This window comes from Penicillium alfredii (assembly GCF_028826965.1).
Source record: "Penicillium alfredii strain IBT 34128 chromosome Unknown utg000005l_segment0_segment0, whole genome shotgun sequence".
NCBI classification, from domain to species: domain Eukaryota; kingdom Fungi; phylum Ascomycota; class Eurotiomycetes; order Eurotiales; family Aspergillaceae; genus Penicillium; species Penicillium alfredii.
Window position 1 is genome coordinate 1,835,184 of NW_026622702.1, and position 19,254 is coordinate 1,854,437.

The following is a 19,254-nucleotide window of genomic DNA, read 5'->3' on the forward strand; positions in this document are numbered from 1 at the left end:
CCCCGGGTACTGCCGTACGGTACTTTTACGGGAGTTGCAACCAGCTTCGAGTTGCTGTATGACAGCCGATGCTGACGATAGCTAATCTTAGAAGTGTTGAGATCGCTGCAAGGTTCTTTCTGTCTTTCTGGATGTCTTGGAGAGTGTCGGTTCACCGAGCTCTGCAACCGAGCGCAAATCCTTGTGTAAACACCCTAATGCATGTACCTCGAGCCTTAGTACACGCTGTAGGCACAGGCGATATGTCTCTGCCCAATCAATCCGAGAAATCGCAGATCGATCGAATGGCTTTTGTGCTACGGTGCTTGCTATAAGAACAAGCCATGAGGGCCCGACTTTGCTGACCCGACCCTCTTCCCTCTCCAACTCCCCGCCATGGACACTGCCATTGACCTGTCCGATGCCTCCAAGGCATTGGACTTGGCCAATATTCGGTTTCAACTGATGTGAGTGCCTCTAATTATTTTTCGATCTGAAATAAATCCCTTTTGCTCGACGTTTCCCCACGGCCCCCGCGATCGGCCAGCAATTGAGACCCAGTCATCGCCACCACAATGTCAATCAGCACTTGTTCAAACCACAATATACACTGCCCCATAACAAAGGATCATCGTTAACGATGTAGATAAACCCAGCCGACTCGAGGACACAATCACCTTCCACCTGATCGAACGGGTCCAATTCCCACTCAACAAAACCATCTATGAGCCCGGCGGCGTGAAGATTCCGAACAGCGAGCTGAGTCTAATGGACTACATGCTCAGCGAACAGGAACGCCTCCAATCCCGAGTCCGCCGGTTCCAATCCCCAGACGAATACCCCTTCTTCCCAGACGTGCTCGAGGACCCGATCCTACAGCCACTGGAGTACCCACGGATCCTGCACGCCAACGCCGTGAACGTCAACGACACCATCAAGTCGCGGTATATCAACGAGATCCTGCCCGCAGTCTGCCCGCAGTTTGGGCGCGAGGACCGTGGCGAGACGCAGGAGAACTACGGGTCGGCGGCGACGGGCGACGTCGCTTGCTTGCAGGCGCTGTCGCGTCGCATCCACTTTGGCAAGTTTGTTGCGGAATCCAAGTTTCAGAAAGATCCTGAGACCTTTGTGCGCTTGATTCGGGCTGGTGATCGGGCCGGCATCGATGCTGCGATCACGAATGCGCAGGTCGAGCAGAAGGTGCTCGAACGGTTGGGTCTCAAGGCGAAGACTTACGGCACCGACCCTGCTTTTGCGGAGGAAACGGGCCAGAAGATTAATGTTGACGCGGTTGTGGCGATGTATAAGGTGGGAAGAGCTCGTTTGAACTGCTACATTTGGCCTTAGTATCGCTAATTAGTATCCCCAGACTTGCGTCATTCCGCTGACGAAAATCGTCGAGGTCGAGTATCTCATGCAGCGTCTGAAGGGGACTCAATGGGAGTCATGAAGAGAATTTATGAAGTTATGATTGCGGAATCCACCAGTCTACATGCGCGATCACTACATATCGCACTTTTTACATCCATTTTAGCATTCTGATTGGCTTAGGCTTTACATTACTTTTGATATTCCTTTTGGATTGGTTTTTCTTTACTTTTTATCTTAATTTATCGTGATCTTGGGATGATTCTCATCTCATGTAGTTTATGCTCTCTAGAATCATGCAGCCGTACAGCCGATGTAGCAGGTAAGGGGAATAAAAGGGAATCAACGAAGAAGATCAGATAGAACTTTTTCCTTCTTTTTCTCATGAAGCAGCCGTAAAAATGAAACCCAAAATGCTCTCACATCGACGGTTGCAGGTACTCAGTAACAGCCTTGACAGCCGGCTCAAACTTAGCCGCCTCAATCAAGACCAAGCTCCCGTTCGTGCTAATTCCCAGTTCCTGGAATGCACGCTTCGAGTCCGAGTGGCCCTCGTCGTGCTGGTGCGTATACTCGATTGACCCCGAGCACAGCGCATGCCGCTCGAGGACCTCGTCCTCCGGATGGAAGTAGAAGCGCTCGGGCTGGTCGGTGCCCTTCTTCTTTTTCTTCTGCGGGCGCGACTCCTCCATGTCGAGTTTCGACTCAATTTCCTCGTAGGTCTTGGACATGATCAGGTAGTGCGAGAAAGTGTATGGCTCCTTGTCTTCGATTGCCCAGCTGATTTCCTCGAGCAGCATGTTGTACATGGGTGGGATTACCTCGGACGGCATGTTGATCAGGCGCTCGGTTAGGATGAGGCCGATGGGCGGGATCGGGGTCTGGGAGAGGAGTTGATGGAGGGCGGATAGGGATGGGTTGGAGGCGGCTTTGGTTTTGAGGTAGTTGGTCAGGTCTTTGACGACGGGTTTGTCCTGGGGAACCGTGCGGGTGTCTTGTTAGTAGGAGAGCAATAATGGATGATGAGGGCAAGGTGCCATACCTTATGCTCCTGCAGATTCAATACAGACAAGAATGCATACGGATCTGACTCGTTGCCGTCCACTTTGACCGTCGACCCCAGCAATGGCTGCGACAGGATTAAATCGGCCAGCGCGGACATGTCGAAGATCTGGGAGTCGGCATCGAGCAGCTGGCGGAGGAGGTTCTTGAGGCCGTGGAAGTCGACTGCAGGCTGCGGATCGAACCATTCGAAATCCACATTGACCATGTTAATGTCCTGTGCCCATGGTGTCAGTAAGATGTCGCACACTGCGGGTGTTTTGGGGGGCGCGCCTACATCGTCGGACTCGTCGCCCTCCGGCTGTGTGCCGTCCATAGGGACGTCGCCCAGTTGTTGCTTGCGTTTTCCCATTGTGAGTGAATTGGGGGTGCTGGTGGAGTTTGGGCAGAAGTGAGGATGTCGAGTTGGTCGGCCCCTCGCCGCCTTCGAACTTTTTCCTTATCGTTATCGGCTTGGATGATCGTCAGTTGAACAGCCTTGAGGTGCTTCAAATCAGAGTAACAAAAATGTAGTATTCCAAAACACAAATAAAATGATTGAAAGGAAAGGAAGATGTGGCAGAGTTTTGCATTTAGTCGGTTGGATTGACTGAACAGTCTACTATGAGCATCAAGTCCCTCCGAATGGCTTCATTCCTATGGTCATAATCACATCAAGAGAATTGTTCCCTACACCCAATGTGGGAGAACATGGTTTCCCCAGGGCCTAAACATCATACTCGACCTGCTCGACCGTGGGCACCTTATTGAGCCGAACATCAAAGAACTGAGCCACAAGCTGCACACAGTCCCAAATGACCTGGACCTCATGTTTCGGAAGCCCAAGACGCCGAGTGCCACGAATATGCCAGTGAGTCTCGTTCGGCAGATTCTGGCTCATAATACCCGGCAGAACCACAAGCTGGGTATCGACATCATCCAGCACCTGGCGATCCGAAAGAAACAAGCCATAGGTAACCTCCTTGGACAGCCACGCAAAGTCCGGGTGCGCGGCAAACAGATCCAGAGTGCCAGTGGTATTGCGCGCATACAGCTTCTGCATCCAGGCGGCACCGCGCTCGTGGTTGGCCTGGTCGCACTGCCAGCCGTCGCGCGTGAAGGTGTAATCCTTGTCCTCGTCGCGCTCGACTTTGCTAATCGCCAGGATCGCTTCGATCGGCTTGCACACCCCGACGATCGACACGGATTTGACCAGGGCCTCACGCAGCCGTCGGACCAGGGCTTGTCGCGCGGCTGGGGTCGCGTAGCTGGGCTGGCTGATTAGGTGGAGGTAGAGCTGGTCGGCGCGTTCTGGGTCGGCACTGGCCGCCAAAGTTGAGATGGCTAGGATGTACCATTTGTCGCTGCCCAGGCTGGTGGATTGGAAGCGGTTCTCGAGCTCGGTGAAGAGCTGCTGGAAGCGGGGCTGGATTTCGGGGGTGGGCGCGGAGGAACTCATTGCGGCGTTGGCAGTAGATGGCTGGGAATATCGTAGACCGAAGGCGACGCGTTTTGGATACGGCGTACTTGGGTTTGGTCTCTTGCTAGAGATTGAACCCGTCGAAAAATAGCTGGGCCCTCCAGCATACAAATGGCCGGAGTGGGGTCGGTGCGTGGGAGAAATATCCCGAGCGAGCACGGAAACATGTCGGCTCGAGAGTCTCATGGCCATGAGATGTTGAAGCTGTTTATCTCCCCGACTATCCAAGAATGTTGCGGTTTACTAACCCACGCCGATCGACTCAGGCCTCGAGGACCCCGGACTTTGGAGTAAAATCTATGAACCCTGTAGAATTTATTATAATGCAATGGACTCTAGTAATAATATTGTGGTAATAGATATAAATACTGAAATTGCTCATTATCCACTGACCACGTAGAGTCGACAATGACAAATGGCTATATCCAAACTCTCCCGGATCGCTTCAACGACAATGCTAAACTATTTGCTGCTGTGGGTCTGTATAAGGAAGCTAGAATTCTGCTCCTTGCATATAGGCTGTGTTCACAGTAGTTGTGCGAGGAGGATACAGTTGAAGGCATTTAACCTCTATGTAGATTTGACTCAAATACTAGAAAGACGTAAAGAGAAAGTAGAAGAGAGAAGAGTTATGAATATACATCTCTCATTATTTAACCGATTAATTGTGGAATAGAATACCACATAAACCTATCAAGTGATATTCTATCATGGATGTTGCGAGAATCAAGGAAGTGGAGCCCACGGCACCCAAATGCATCGACAATAGCTGCCTTGGTTTTCAGTCTGACTGATGCAAAGAACCCACCAGGAAGAAAAAAAAATTGAAACAGGGGGAGACCAGCACACAAATGCTGTGTGCTTGTGTCCTTTCATCCTGGATAGGTTCGCCCCACTATGATTTCAGTGACTCCAGCATGACATCACAACCCAGAGCGATATTGCCAGGTATAAGATGGCAGTCCTCGAAACTACCAAGGAATACTAGACCATCTACAACTTTTCCTTGAAAACCTATATTCTCTCAATACCTCACAATTGGTATCATTTTGTTCCATTATGTCTCCCAACAGCGCATTCCACGGAGCCGGCCAGTCCAGCGTCGGCCACGCTGCCTTCTACGAGGCCGGCGACCAGCGCAACCCGCCGCAGGCTGTCCTCAACGAGCGCGAGCGCTACAAGGAGGGTGTGCACGGCAGCCACAAGAACCTCGACTCCAAGGATGAGCGATCCATCGCCAACAAGCTCGCCTCGCAGGAGAAGAAGCCGAACCCTTCGCACCACCACAACAACGAGTTCAACGACGAGGCCGAGCTCAGCAAGCAGGACCCTACGAAGCCGGTAAGAAATATTCTTCACTATATTTCCAACGAGATAGGAACTATCATGCTGATATGTTTTTAACAGGCCAAGTTGCACGGCAACGCTCCCTCCAAGGGAGCCAAGATCGACGCCGAGCTGCAGCAAGAAGATGAGCAGCGTCTGCGCGAGAAGGGAATGAAATAAATTATGTGGCCATGCTGTTACGATGTTGCAAAAAAAACCTATCCATGTCTGATTGGCGCTACACTGGACCAGTTCAGAAGTTGGGGATGTGAACCATGTATGATATAATGTCTTGCGTTTTTTGAAAGCATCGAATCAACCCATTTCAGTATTTCACCCAGGAGGAGCGACAGTAGCGACAGCAGCAACAGGCTGTATATTATGCATTATGCGAGAAACACTGGCCTTGTCGAGACCCAATACTCTAATGTACATGGTAGCGCTAAATCGTCAGTTTGTATACAATGCCACTCGAGCAGAAACAACATAGTTGAACCCATGATCAACCATCCTTTTCAAACTTCGGGTCATCGCCATGTGGTTTCGCGAAAACGTGGCTCCAATATTGCTCGACTTTTTGGCAGAGGCCGGGCTTGTCCTCCCATGTCTGGAACGCGGTTTCGAGATGACAGGTAACCCATTTGATTTCCTCCCAATAAGCCTTTTCGACATCGTACCCAAACCGCCGGATGGTGTCTGGCGGTGCCGTCCATGCTCGGCTGTCAGAGCCGTCCTCTTTTAGGGTGGGGGTGGTTTCCCATCCCGAGCCAAAGACATTATCCCCAGGATTGAATTTGGGGTAGTTCGCATGGATGAAAAAGATGCGCGGTGCAGGACCCGCGGAGGGATCTTTGACCCGCCATTTGTTCTGCTTGGTGAGGGCATGGTCCTCTCGCGGATCCGCCTGGACCATGGCAGACCCAGAGAGCCCCTTCGAGCTTTGGTGCCCAACGGCTTGCACCCTTTCGCTCACGGTGTAGAAGGATGTTTTCATGGACATGGCGGCCTGCAAGAAAGTTTCCTTGTCTCCTTCTCCCGGCCCTCCCTGAGACAGCAGCCGGAAGTAATGGGATGGGCCGTAGTAGTTGTAGTAGGCGGCCAACAACAGTGGCAGAAGATGTGTTTTCTTCGACACCAGGAACGCCCCAGTCTCTGACGACTGTCGAGCCGTCATGGGCGGTATCTCTTGCCGCGAGATCTTGTAATATAGGGGAGACGCGGAAGAGGACCAGAAATCAGGCCATGTGACCAGGCCGGTGGATGAGAAGGGCTCCGAGGTGAGGAGATCCTCGGGCTTTCCTAGAGGGAAACAGTCGGCGTCCATCCAGACAATTTCTTCGAAGGATGAGAAGAGAACCGCGAAGATCTTGAGTTGGTAGTGTTCGATGACGTCCTTGCCCACGACGTCCGCCAACACCAGACACCGCGCATTGAGTTCGGGGAGCACGTCTTTGCAAACGCCCTTTTCGTGTTCACTGGCATCTTTCATATATAGTTCGACCGGCAGGGTTGATCCTGCGCGGCGGAGCATGCGCAGGGAGGAAACAAAAACCGGGAGATATTTCGCACCCGCTGTGGATACAAGCCCTCGCTTCCCCGGGGTGTGCGCGGGCTTCAAGTCTTTCAACGAATCTTTGATATCCCGGACAAAATTCGCATGTGCCTCTTCCATCGCCTTGGCATCCCCCTCGCTCAACGTTGTCAGGTCGGGCCGGGGATGGGGATCCGTGGGGTTGAAATGCATCGCTTCCGCATCGCCAGATTTGCCCGGAGATGGGACGTTGGGTTTGTGTCGTTCGATGATCGGTTTAAAGGCCTTCCAGAAATCCTTTTGGCGTTCCACGAGGGGCACTTCGAACGCGGTGCTCGGGACCACCGAGGCGGTGGTGGATGCGGTGGTCGGGGTCCAGTAGAGGTAAACGGTGCAGACGAGGATCACGGCGAGCGTGGTGAGGAGGAGGGACCTTGCCCGCCCTGGTCGGAACAGGCCCATCACGACAGGTGGATGACAGACTTTGGTAGTCTGCAGGCCGAATATTTTGCGGGACCAGGGGGTTGGAGCGCACGGACACGTCGATCGGCTTCCTTGGAGAAGACGGATTCTCCCTGCGTGAATAATAAAGCAGACGCCCGGAAGGATCGAAGATGTTGTGGGCCAAAGAAGCTGTGGGATGCTTGGCAACTTAAAAGATCTCGCGAATGTCATGGCTATACCACAGACCATAGAACCATCGACACAGGATGTACTTGCATCTTACCGCATAGACTGTAGGCTGGTATACTTCCACCCCTATATCCTCGTCCCTCATACCCAGACACTCTAACGCATTAGCAAGTTTTGGAATGATCTGCCGCTGACACCATCCCCCTTTTAACGGCAACATCGGGCTGATCCGGTGGAGCCGTGAGCGAACCACCGTGATCGCACGGGATGTGCAAGCGAACCGCCCCCATCGTCAGTTCGACACCCGCGGATCATCGAGGTCCACTCTCCACGTCTCCATTTCAAATCCTCTCTTTTCTTCTTCTTCTTCTTCTTCTTCTTCTTCTTCTTCTTCTTGCACAACCTCGAGATTCTGCGATGATTGAACCATGACCTGATCTCGTCTTCTAATCTTATCGATTTCGTGTGAGCCGAGCCGCTCACTGACAGACCCTGATTCCTTGCATCCTTCCGCCGAGCCTCGTTTCGTCGGTCGCTTTGACGGTCCACAGGTCCCTCCCCTCTTTGAATTCCAACCGCTCGATGGAACCCCGCGCGGGTTGTTTTTCGCAGTCACCGTGATGACTTACGAGAATGCGGATGGTCGGGATCAGGCCCCTGCGTCGAGAGCCAAATCCCGCAAAAATGACCCCAACGCACCGGTTCGGAAACGTCGCAAGAGAACCGTAGTCAGCGGGGCCCCCGATGACTGCTTTACCTGTTCGAAACGAGGAGCCCGATGCGATCGCCGCCGACCCTACTGCTCTCAGTGCCTCGATCTCGGTCGCGAATGCTCCGGATACAAAACCACCTTGACATGGGGCATGGGAGTCGCCAGTCGAGGGAAGCTCCGAGGCCAACAACTCCCGGTGATGGAATCCGAAGAGGAATCGTCCAAGACTGCCAAAGGGCAAGATATGGGGTCCTCCAGCAGCCATGCACAGCCGTCCTCACAGGCCTCAAATCCTTCCGCGCCACCCATGACTGCAGGGACCGCGGCCTCGGTAGATCCAGGATTGAGTGCCTTGAATAATAACACTCGGCGGCCGTCGGTGATGTCGGATGGATCCGATGCACAGAGGGGTATGACATGGACGATGGACATGCCCGACCCTCACTCTTGGACCACTACATCTGCCTCCCCGCCTCAGATTTCAGGACTGCCGGTACCCAACCGACCAATGGTCACTAATTCTGCGGCATCCAGCTTCGGAACTGAGGTTCCAACGCAATATTCTACTGCATTGAGCCCGGCCAGTCTCGCCACACCTGTTTGGCCCACTATGCGACCATGGGCTGCCGCGCAGCGTGTAACGCCGCCATTACAAGAGACAGACGAGGAACAGGAGAAGACCAACGTTGATTTCTCTGTTCTATGGAATGCCAGTGGCTCTCCGTCATATTCCCAACTGCTTCTGGCACGGTCTGTAGGGCGGACCCCTCGTCTTCGGTATCTCATCAGCTACTACGCCGAGGTCATCGCGCCCATGATCGTCGCCTTCGACACCCCGACAAATCCCTTTCGGGTTCACGTCCTTCGCTTGGCCCAGGAAAGCGAGGCGTTGCAGGAAGCGATTGCAACGCTAGCCACGAGTAATTTACGGCAGAGGCGAGTACGCAATCATCACTCTACCGAGAGAACTTTGCCAGCGCGCATGTCATCACTGGCGCACCGTGCCCTCACAGATGATGCTTTCCAAGATCGATATGGGATCTCGGTTCCCGAAGGATATGCACGAGAAGAAAATCATCATCGTGGGATGGCTGTGAAGGCTTTGAATGCCGACTTGGCCGACCCTCGTCGCAGGTTGTCAGATTCTGTGCTGGCGACTTTGCTCATTCTTTGCCTCTTCCATGGATGCGACACTGGCGTTGCCGAGTTTCGGTCTCAGTTTGCCGGAGTCACAAGACTGCTCGCTCTTCGAATGCGGCATTCGCGCGTCATGACGGAAGATCTCAAGTGGTTTGTTCGCATGTTCTCGTGGTTTGACACATTGACGGCGACCACAAATGACCGCGACGTGCAACTCCGTGGTACATGTTTGGATATTAGCTCGAAGACCGACGGGGAGTGGGGGCTGGAGAATCTTGCGGGTTGCGATGGCCGCCTGTTCAAGCTCATCTCCCAACTGGGGCGACTGAATCTGCTCAGTCAAGATCAGCCAACCACTGAAACACGACCAACTGATGTTTCCATCCCCACCGTCTCTCTTCCTCCAAATATGGTGTACCCCGGTTGGGATTCAATTACTTCTGCCTCCGGATTTGCACCCGGTGCTGGATTGGGCTTTTCCCTGCCAACACCACCCCAGAGTAGCGATCAACCGAGGAGACCCTCCTCACCCGCATTCTGGACCGAGTGGTATTCCCTCCGACAGCGCCTCGAGTCCTGGCGATTCGACCCGCCTGCCGAGGCCTCGTTTCCCTCGCCACCCTTAGCCGCCTCCCAACCAGCTTGGACTCCTCCCAACTTTATCCCTTCACCTTCTACACCCTCCGACCCCTTCCTCGTCGCACCTGAAAATCTCTCCGATATCTATCAAATCTCCGAATGCTTCCGTCACGCCGCGCTGCTCTACTGTGAAAGGCTAGCAGAGCCGACTCTCCCGTCGCGACACCCACGCATTCAGCATCTCGTGCACCTGGCAATGCATTGCCTCTGTGCCGTGCAGTCGGATGTCTACCTGCTGTGGCCGCTATTCATTGTCGGCTCGGAATGTGTCCAGGAAAACCACCGGTCTGTTATCCGCCATCGCTGCAAGGATATATCCAAGGACTCGGGCTTTGTGAATAACCTGTCTTGTCTGGAGCTGCTGGAAAAGATCTGGGCAGAACACTCTGAAGAGTCCTCGTATCCCGTCTACCCTAGTGATGCCGGCACCCCGCCTCCGCTGGATGGAGGCGCAGCTCCTCCGACGACCTTGGCATTCCGGTGGTCCCGTGTCATGCAGGCTAAGCGAGGCGACGGAGAGTACATGGTGGCATAGACAGCCTTCCTTTTTTTTTTTTTTTTCTCTCTCTTGTTTTTGTTGTTCATACGTTCTCTGGGACTAGCCTTTTCTCTGCGTTCTAGATGGGACCTGGACCGCTTACTACTTAGCAACGCTTGTCTGGGGGGGTTTGACGATCATGATACCATTCTTTGTTCGATAGCTTATTGTTTATATTGGCCTATGTATTGGGCTTTTGTTTGGTTTGGGAAAGCACATGTGGCAGAGCGCGCACATATACTTACTGCCTAGGTACATTCATTTATTTTGGTATGGTCTTTGGCCCTTCCAGTGTAATTCTCTCCATGAACTCCTTGCAATCATCGACATCGACATTTAGAAAACATCCGCTGGGTACATATCACCTTGCTTGAAAGCACACGGCGAGGCTGCATATAGCCCTACTTGAAACAGGCAGAGTCTTAATCTGGAATTCCGCTAATCTAACCAAGTAGCCACAGGTGTGAAGAATCTACCATGCCGGCCAAATATCACTATCCCCTGACTAATAGGGGGCATTCATGATCAAAGTACAGGTTAGGGCACAGGGCAAGGGCATCAACGCAGCCTCTATGTGATCAATGCGCTCACAAGCGAGCGAGTCTTTTCCAGTTGATACACAATGGAAATCTCAGAACTGCTTCCAGCCTCACAGCCTCCCTTTCCAAGGGGAGTCATTTCAATCTCGTGTTCTTGCAGTGGTCTTGTGGTCCAGCTCGTGCAAGGGGGTTAAGTAAAATGAGCCATCGAGTCTGCGTCCCGGAAAGATGCACTCACTGCGCCGCTTTTCTTTTTGAGTTGTTTGTTTATTTGTTTATTATTATTCTTTTTTTTAATTTACTTCCTGGCTGTGTGGAGTGGGAATCTCCAGTTTTCATTTTAATTTCATATATCCAAGCCACTAAAGTACATACTGTCATCCATCCTAAGAGACGTAGATCTAGTATGCACACGCGCCGCTCCCGACGTGTACCGACGCAAAGGATCAAAGGATTCAAGGATGTCATATTGCCGCTCCTACCGATAGATGCTTCGATGTCCTATATAGTGGTTCGGTATGCGACACGCACCACAAGCATGGAGCTTGATAATAGTTACATCCTATAAACTACTGTAGTGTAGGTGTGTGTACCCATGATGCATTATACGGTGTGTTACCACCAGCATTATACGCCCGTGCGCCGTTCAAGGTTACGTTCCTACAGATGTGCCGAGGAAGCCGTGGAAATGATATGCGGCCTCCAATATGCAATCCCCGATTCCCCGTTGGCGCACTTCCCCAAAGACCCCTGCATCTTTGTTGTTAGTGGTTTGTTGTTAGTGGACGGATGTCACTCCATGGAGAAAATATGATGGGCCCGACTGACTCTAAACCCTGTTTCAGAGGCAAAGATCCCGTCATGTCATACCGAAATAATCATGATCATAATAGTAATAGTAAGAGTCATCATGTTTAAGGCCTTCAACCTCGCCCAGGTGTACCTAACATATCTCAGCTGAATGCTCAGCTGGGGCTTGGAACTATAAAAATAGGCGGTGACCAAATCAGAAGAATTCGGTGGCTCTGCAATGTGGATCGATCGTGCAGATAGATAATGATTTTTTTTTTTCTTTTTTTCTTTTCTTGCATATTAAATCTCAAACCACGCCATGTGCGACGCGGGATGATCGGCGAGTTCCTTGGGGCGGCAGGATGGCCGCTGGATGGTTGCCTGGCTAGGGGGCGTTTCTGGAAAGGGGAGCCTTTGACTCATCTGTAATCTAGGATCAAGGATGTTGGGATTCTTGTGTTTTTAGGAAGGACGTGCTGGAAATTTTTCTGTTGATTCCTATCCCTGTGGTGCGTGAGCGTAAATGGGGAAGGCTTTCTGGTGGCATTGGAGAGGTTGGATGAGTCGTAAATTCAGTTTACTTTTACATAAAGTTTTTGATAAGTATTCACGGTGTCTTTTTCACTATTCAATAGAGAACTTTATGCTTTTTTTTTCTTTTCTGTCAATTGAGTATACTGTGTTGAGGTATCAGAGGCTGTCATGCTCCGATGTGTAGAGACAGGCCGATTAGGGCTTGCACGGCGCGGTCGCAGCCAGTCGTATCTAGTTCCAGGACTCCACGGTGAAACAACGCCGGCAGCCGAAGGGCCATGGCATCTGCTGGTGATCGAGAGACATCCTTGACTCGATTCACTCGATTCACTGTCTCGCTTCGAATCCTGCACACTATATACAGCCGGGAAACGCACCACAGGCCCATATACTTGATGTTTTTTCAGTTGCTGCCTCCTCACGCCATGGGTCATTTGGAAATCCCTCAACATTAACCCGGTGAGCTCGCGGCGAGGGCAAGTGCGCAAGTTGCGGTCTGTGAAATCTCTATCTTCTTGCCCAAAAGCGTGGTTGCTGCCCAGCGACGGCGCAGCGGTAAAGCCCATGCATGGTCCGTGATGTTGCCCAACAAGGCGGGTCAAAGTCCGTGGGGTATCAGAGCTTGGAATTATATACATATATTTCTGTTTCTCTTTTTTCGAGTCCATGTCTTGCCATGGCAACGTTAGGCTGGAGAGTCGGAAAATGGGGTCTGTGGAGTCAGAACCGCTGGATGAGACGGGAAGATCCGTAGACTGTGGGATGCAACCGCTGGCCAACCATGGAACCTGTTTGTAGGACTTCTATCGACATCGGATAGAGAGAGAAAAGAAAGAAAGAAAAAAAGAAAAAGACATAGAGCTATCGCTTGGTTGCTGCATATGAGTTCATGCATGCGCTGTCCCCATGGTGCTTTTGTTCTGGTAGTCGAGCACAGGGGACTATATCCAATATTCAACCGACATCTGACACGCCACCGTCGAAGCGGGCTTCTCGAATGTCCTTGTCGACGAAAGCGCTAGCAAAGAGAGCCATCCTCTCAGGATTCCCTGTTGGCCGTAGGGCAAGCCATGCCACCTTGAATCCAGTCCAAAATGCAGCCCGAATCCACTGAGGGGCGCTGTCAGCAAGCGTATTGCGTCGGCCAATCTTTCTGCGCCCAAAGACCTCGCCGAGAGGGTCCCAGGGATCGGGTGTGAGGGGTCGTACTTTGGATAGCACCAGGGTAGAGAGAAGTTGAATGGGAGTATATCTCTGTGGTATAGCAGAACCAGAGCGATATTCAAAGATAACCAAGCAAGATGTAATTAAGTATAATATCGATTAATCTAATCGTAAGAAAAGACTCAGTAAACAGTAAAATAATAATATTATTATATTAGTATAGCCCTGGCTCATCCCTAGCGAAAGCCCTAACGCCACGCCCCAGCGCCAACTGGCACGCGCGCACTGTTGGGATCTCCCTTTCTCTTGGGTTGAAAATTTCCCATCTCCACCTCACTCTGCTTCGGCTCTTTCGAACATCCGGGTCTCTCCCATTCTCTCTCATCTTGGGTCTCTCGACCGTCCACTTTGCTCTTCTTGACTCCCATCTCGAGGAGTCTTGGATCCCGAGAATCTCGCTGTCGGATTCCCCTTCTTTCGTCGGGTCGGCCGAAGAACGTTCAAATGCACTCTCAGCACACTCAGCTTCAACCCTCCTCTCTCCGATCGGAAACCGTACCACGGTGACGGTCCTACCTCGACCGATTTGACCTGCAGTTTTCACTCGGCGTCCATTTGCTTTGGTGCACGATATCCTGTATAATATTATATTGGGGTTGTTTTTGCTGTTATTGCTGATTTCATCGTGTTTTGTGTTTTCTTGTCTTTTCTTGTCTCTGGTTCTTCCTGGCCTGTTGCCTATTTGCTTTGAACTTTCCTCGGCTTGTCGCCCTCCAGCCGTCCACGATCGACCGACGCTCATGCTCGTTCGATAATGTATCATTATTCCAGTCCGCCCACCGGGTGGTCCACCTACGACTACACACAGTCGCCACCGACCTCGCCACACTACGCCTACTACGCCTCACAGTATGCCAACGCATATTCCTCGCCCCGGGGCACGTCACGCCGGCATAACCGCAAGGCCAGCTACACGGCCACCAAAGAGACGGGATACTATTCAGCCCACCCACACGGTTTCTATGAAGCGACGCCAGAATATGGCCTCCCGTCGCGCAAGCACGATCATGTAAGTGCTTCTTTTGCGGGCCAGCCCAAACACCGTCGAACCCACACCACGACCGGTCATCCTCCGGGGATGGCCTCGGCACCGGACCCAGCCCGTCGCAGAAACGACCCATCTTTGTCGATGTGGTTGACGATGCATTCGATGCTCCGCGCTTTGCCTCCTGCGAGCCCCGACCCGACCGCTCTGGCCGTCCCCCACCGGCTTCGACTCCCAAACGAGATGGCCCTGGCCACCGTCGCACCGCGTCGACCTCTCATCGCAAATCAAATCCAGCCGCTGATTCTCACTTTTACTTCACTCAGGTTCCTAACTACGAGGACATCGAATCAGCCCGCCGCTCTCGGGCACGGCGCCAGTCCACCTCGACTCGCACGCCGTCCAAGCCTAAGCCGGCCGCCGCCTCGAAGCCAGCTCCCGTCGCCACCGAGGCCGACGCCGAGAAGGCTGGAATCCCGGCCGGTTACTCGATCAAAAACTGGGACCCCACAGAAGCGCCGATCATCCTTCTTGGGAGTGTGTTCGATGCGAACTCGCTCGGCAAATGGATCTACGACTGGACCGTCTTTCACCATGGCGCATCGACGCCCATGGCCGACGTGGGAGGCGACCTGTGGCTGCTGTTGATCAAGCTTGCGGGAAAGGTCAAGAGAGCGGACGAATGCCTTCCTCGTATCCACCGCGTTGAAGCCCAGGAGGTGGTCGAGGACTTTCTCGAAAGCGGCGAGCGCCTGTGGGCGCGGTTCAAGAAACTCCTCAAGGCATGTGAGCATTACATGTGGAAGGCCGCCAAGCGTGAAGGCGGCAAGGGCGCAACGGTATCGATGGGCCGCAACGCCGGATGCGAATTCGTCGAGTCGATCTTCGGCCGGGATCGCGAGCTGGAGAACACCGAGAAGCTGATGAACAGCATTCGGCTGTGGAACATGCGATTTGACGCCAACTGCGAGGACATCCTGCGACGCCCGTCTGCGTTGTAGATGAAATGATACCGGGAATTCTCCTATGGAAGGGAGCGACACCGACAGATTTGGGAGTTCATTTCCTCTTATTTCCTTTTTCTTTCTCATTTTCTTTTTTTCTCTCGTACCTGGAGCATTTGACTTTCTTGTTGAATTGCATTTGGAGCGCGTTGGGTTTGGCTTCGGCTGGCTTTGCTCGTTGCATTTCTGCTCTGTTTGATCGGTTTCATCGGCAGACTTCGCCCACTGTCCGGGCGACCTAAAAGATCATGGTTTCGGCGCCTCTTCGCTTATTTTGATTCTTTTCGTTTCCTTCTTGGGGCGGCGTCTTTTTTATCATCTTTTCTTTTTGTCTCCGGCGTCCTTTGCTTTTTGTTATGGCCGTCGAGCCTTTTGAGCTTCCGTTCTGGTCGTTGATGTTTGTGTCATTCTGCTTTGATGATACCATCTCGCGATTTCCTCTCTTTTTGCCCTTTTGGCCGTTTCTATTTCCTTTGTCTTTCCTTTGTGATCGTGCGACTGATTTTTTACACTATACTCTTTTGTGTTTTGCTGTTTTCTCTTTTGCAAGCTTAAGAGCTTACTTGCTTTCGTTTTCATGTTGGGTCCCCAAGAGGAGGAACCGGGTTGTATATAGAACCACGACCTCAGCATTCGATAGACCATTTGCCATTGCCATTCATTCTCTCTCTCTCATCCTTCCATATTTTGCTCAACAGGCATATTATTTCCACGTAGGTCACCCCCATCCCCGCGCCAGCGTCAAATCCCCCAGATAGGCAGTGATGTACCGTGGCTTTGGCCCCCGCTGCACCATGTACCTACGTCTACTGTGGGTGTGTAGGTCCCCAAAGCAGGTACATCCGCGGGTACCTCGGCTGGACTTCTTAAGGGAGGGGGTCTTTGCAGCAGGTACAGGACTAACTATAAGTGGGAAGAGGAGTAAATGCATGGCGACAAGGTTTAGTTGTAGGCAACTGATGTCATTCCCCGCCACCATGGTACTTCCGGTGGGTTAGGGCGTGCATATTATCTGCAAGTGATCGCGCCTGTCACTGGCTCCTAACGGGGCGAGCGCGTTTTGGGGGCCGATGATCCGAGAGGATGGGTGTGGCCTTAGTGGCGACCCTATTATGCGCTCTGCAGGGTTCTTATGAGGTGCCTTTGTGGTACTTGATGCATATATATATTGGTCTGGTTTGTCTTACTAGAGTACTTTTAATTCTATCTACATAGTAGATTTCCTATACTACTTCCTGGTTTGCCCTTTCCGTTTCAGTACTCACCCCTCGCGGCTTTTCTAATAGAATACTCACACTCCAAAGATCATAATCGCCTCATAGCCGGTTGGAATAGTCGGGAGGTTTTCCGAGCTGAATTGGCTATCCCCTGCCATTCCTCACTACCGAGTCCGAGTCCATCAAGTCTTATTCAATCACCCCACCTCACTAACTGTGCTTTGACTATTCGAAAGTGAATCCAAGTTACTTGCTCAGGCTCACCCGAAGAAACAGTCACCGCACGCTAACATGTAACATGTCCTTGATTCGGGGTAAGGCTGTTGAGTCTGAGCATCTCAGCGAGTCGAACGGTACAAGCGCCAACAGATCCTCAAGACCAGATTCAGAATCTTTCTCTGTAGAAAGTATTGCCAGATAAACATACCTCTCTTCACAAGAGCGTGTAGGTATCTTCGCCAGGCCGGCTGAAAACGGAGAGCCAACTCAGGTCCCAGCAAGCCTCTGCGAACCAATGCCTCACAGGCCTGTGTCTCCTTGGCCGAATCAATGGAAATGTATTCTGCATTCCAGACCAGATCCTTTGTCTTGCGCTTGAAGTCGTACGCTACCAAGGCCATTGTCCGCGTAATTCATGCTACCCAATTGTTTTGTCGGACCGTTTTCGGCGATCCTGCATGCCGCTCCGGGCCGGTTCTGCATAAAAGAGGAACTTCCACCACAAACTTCAACTGGCTAAATATTGTCTATTTATATACATATACACACAATGGGCCAGTCCAGTAACACACCGGGTGTCACAAAGGAACTCTGTTCCTGGATTTACGGCCTCTCGCTCAACGACATCCCCGAGGAGGTCAGGACGCGGGCAAAGTACCTGATTCTCGATGGAATTTGCTGCGCGTTGGTGGGGGCTCATCTTCCTTGGGTGGAGAAGGCTGCGAGAGCTGTGTTTTCTATAGAGCCGCCGGGGGACTGTATGGTGTGGGGATACGACAAGGTACATATAGCCACATCGATGCACTGCAAAGACAATGTCTCGACTAAACCCTTTTTTTTTATTTATAGAAACTTGGAGCGTTGCCTGCGGCGCTGTTAAACAGCACCGAAATCCAGTCTTTCGAGCTCGATGACTGGCATACTCTGGCACCCCTGCACTCGAACTCCATTATCTTGCCCGCTCTCCTGGCAGCCGCAGGACAAAAAAGGGCCAAGACCTCCTCGAGCTTCGATGGAACGTCGCTGCTCCTGTCGACCATCATCGGCTACGAAGTCGGTCCTCGCGTTGGCTTATGTCTGTATGGAGGCCACATGCTGACCCGGGGATGGCACTCCGGCACCGTCTTCGGCCACGCCGCCTCCGCCGCGGCCGTCAGCAAGCTGCTCGGGCTGCAGCAAGATGCTATCGAGGATGCCCTGGGCATGGCATGCACGCAGGCCTGTGGGCTAATGTCCGCGCAGTTTGGGAGTGACGTGAAACGGATGCAGCACGGCTTCCCCGCGCGCAATGGTCTTTTTGCGGCGCTGTTAGCTGAGACTGGGTACATTGGAATCAAGAACGTCTTCGAAGAGCCGTACGGCGGGTTCTTGTCTACCTTCGGCCAGTCTGGCAAGGAGCCGCCGTATCTGGTCGATGAGCTCACCAAGGCCTTGGGTCAGACCTGGCAATCGGATGATATTCGGGTTAAATCGTACGCGTCGATGGCGGGCACCCACTGCACGGTTGATACCATCGCCGCACTGCAACAGAAACACGCCGACAAGCTCGCGGACCTGCAGAATATCACCAGCATCAAGATCGAGATGTCTGAGGCTGCGATGAAGCACGGAGGATGGACTGCCACCCGGCCTCTTTCGGCAACGGGCGCCCAGATGTCCTGCGCATATGTCGCGGCTGTCCAGCTCGTCGACCGGCGGGTATCACCACAGGAGTTTCGTCATGAGCTGCTCGACCGCGACGTCATCTGGGATTTGATCGACAAAACCGAGTGTTGCCATACGCCCGAGCTGGGCGAGAAATATGAGCAGCGCGTCACTGTCACACTCAAGGATGGGGAAGCAATAACCGAGACCCTTCAGGCGCCTCATGATGTCGACCCCGGGCTGACCAACGAAGAGATCCTGCAGAAATTCCGCACATTCACGGACGGGATCATGGCGCCTGAGCGCAGAGACCGAATTGAGAAAATCGTGCTGGATCTGGAAACGATGGATGATGTTTCGATCCTTGAGAATCTGCTGGCGGCTCCGACGAGGAGTCCCATCGAGTAAATAAATAGTTAGTGTATGCTCATAATTAAGAATCCATACCATAGTGTCTTCTGGTGGCTGCGAAAGACCATTGGAATGTTCGCATCGGGAGCGGGGATGCGAGTCATCGACTTCTCCGTTCACTCCATAGACCTTCCATCTCCCAACATCTACAGCCTCATCCATGACATTTAACCCATATCGTCCAATCTTCTCATATTTTCATTTATCTCAATAACCGAAGAAATCTCTATATCAAATATTGTCGGGTCCCGCCTCTTCCGCAGATGCATGCACACCAAGTAAGCCATGCAGAATGGAT

At 52.4% G+C, this 19,254-nt stretch overlaps 10 protein-coding genes across 10 annotated transcripts; 5 read left to right on the top strand and 5 right to left on the bottom strand.

Moving 5' to 3' along the window:
- Positions 1–375: 375 nt before the first annotated feature.
- Positions 376–1,429, top strand: NUU61_004104 (chorismate mutase ARO7; the record flags this gene model as incomplete). The annotated part of the gene is made up of 3 exons (XM_056654686.1): positions 376–446; positions 636–1,287; positions 1,349–1,429. 3 exons carry the CDS (start codon positions 376–378, stop codon positions 1,427–1,429), a joined length of 804 nt encoding a protein of 267 aa, XP_056512713.1.
- A 337-nt stretch (positions 1,430–1,766) lies between these two features.
- NUU61_004105 (protein-transporting protein BCP1) lies at positions 1,767–2,761 on the bottom strand (the record flags this gene model as incomplete). The annotated part of the gene is made up of 2 exons (XM_056654687.1): positions 1,767–2,321; positions 2,390–2,761. The coding sequence occupies 2 exons, from the start codon at positions 2,759–2,761 to the stop codon at positions 1,767–1,769; spliced, it is 927 nt and encodes a 308-aa protein (XP_056512714.1).
- A 354-nt stretch (positions 2,762–3,115) lies between these two features.
- Positions 3,116–3,847, bottom strand: NUU61_004106 (uncharacterized protein; the record flags this gene model as incomplete). Its single annotated transcript, XM_056654688.1, has 1 exon — positions 3,116–3,847. One exon carries the CDS (start codon positions 3,845–3,847, stop codon positions 3,116–3,118), a length of 732 nt encoding a protein of 243 aa, XP_056512715.1.
- Positions 3,848–4,927: 1,080 nt separating this feature from the next.
- Positions 4,928–5,374, top strand: NUU61_004107 (uncharacterized protein; the record flags this gene model as incomplete). Its single annotated transcript, XM_056654689.1, has 2 exons — positions 4,928–5,209; positions 5,276–5,374. 2 exons carry the CDS (start codon positions 4,928–4,930, stop codon positions 5,372–5,374), a joined length of 381 nt encoding a protein of 126 aa, XP_056512716.1.
- A 322-nt stretch (positions 5,375–5,696) lies between these two features.
- NUU61_004108 (alpha-mannosyltransferase) lies at positions 5,697–7,187 on the bottom strand (the record flags this gene model as incomplete). The annotated part of the gene is made up of 1 exon (XM_056654690.1): positions 5,697–7,187. The coding sequence occupies one exon, from the start codon at positions 7,185–7,187 to the stop codon at positions 5,697–5,699; it is 1,491 nt and encodes a 496-aa protein (XP_056512717.1).
- A 791-nt stretch (positions 7,188–7,978) lies between these two features.
- On the top strand, positions 7,979–10,384 carry NUU61_004109 (Zn(II)2Cys6 transcription factor; the record flags this gene model as incomplete). The annotated part of the gene is made up of 1 exon (XM_056654691.1): positions 7,979–10,384. One exon carries the CDS (start codon positions 7,979–7,981, stop codon positions 10,382–10,384), a length of 2,406 nt encoding a protein of 801 aa, XP_056512718.1.
- Positions 10,385–13,206: 2,822 nt separating this feature from the next.
- NUU61_004110 (uncharacterized protein) lies at positions 13,207–13,844 on the bottom strand (the record flags this gene model as incomplete). Its single annotated transcript, XM_056654692.1, has 2 exons — positions 13,207–13,460; positions 13,670–13,844. 2 exons carry the CDS (start codon positions 13,842–13,844, stop codon positions 13,207–13,209), a joined length of 429 nt encoding a protein of 142 aa, XP_056512719.1.
- Positions 13,845–14,230: 386 nt separating this feature from the next.
- NUU61_004111 (uncharacterized protein) lies at positions 14,231–15,462 on the top strand (the record flags this gene model as incomplete). The annotated part of the gene is made up of 2 exons (XM_056654693.1): positions 14,231–14,485; positions 14,587–15,462. 2 exons carry the CDS (start codon positions 14,231–14,233, stop codon positions 15,460–15,462), a joined length of 1,131 nt encoding a protein of 376 aa, XP_056512720.1.
- A 1,496-nt stretch (positions 15,463–16,958) lies between these two features.
- On the bottom strand, positions 16,959–17,302 carry NUU61_004112 (protein kinase domain protein; the record flags this gene model as incomplete). The annotated part of the gene is made up of 2 exons (XM_056654694.1): positions 16,959–17,080; positions 17,110–17,302. The coding sequence occupies 2 exons, from the start codon at positions 17,300–17,302 to the stop codon at positions 16,959–16,961; spliced, it is 315 nt and encodes a 104-aa protein (XP_056512721.1).
- Positions 17,303–17,451: 149 nt separating this feature from the next.
- NUU61_004113 (MmgE/PrpD family protein) lies at positions 17,452–19,127 on the top strand (the record flags this gene model as incomplete). Its single annotated transcript, XM_056654695.1, has 3 exons — positions 17,452–17,682; positions 17,751–18,949; positions 18,998–19,127. 3 exons carry the CDS (start codon positions 17,452–17,454, stop codon positions 19,125–19,127), a joined length of 1,560 nt encoding a protein of 519 aa, XP_056512722.1.
- Positions 19,128–19,254: the final 127 nt, after the last annotated feature.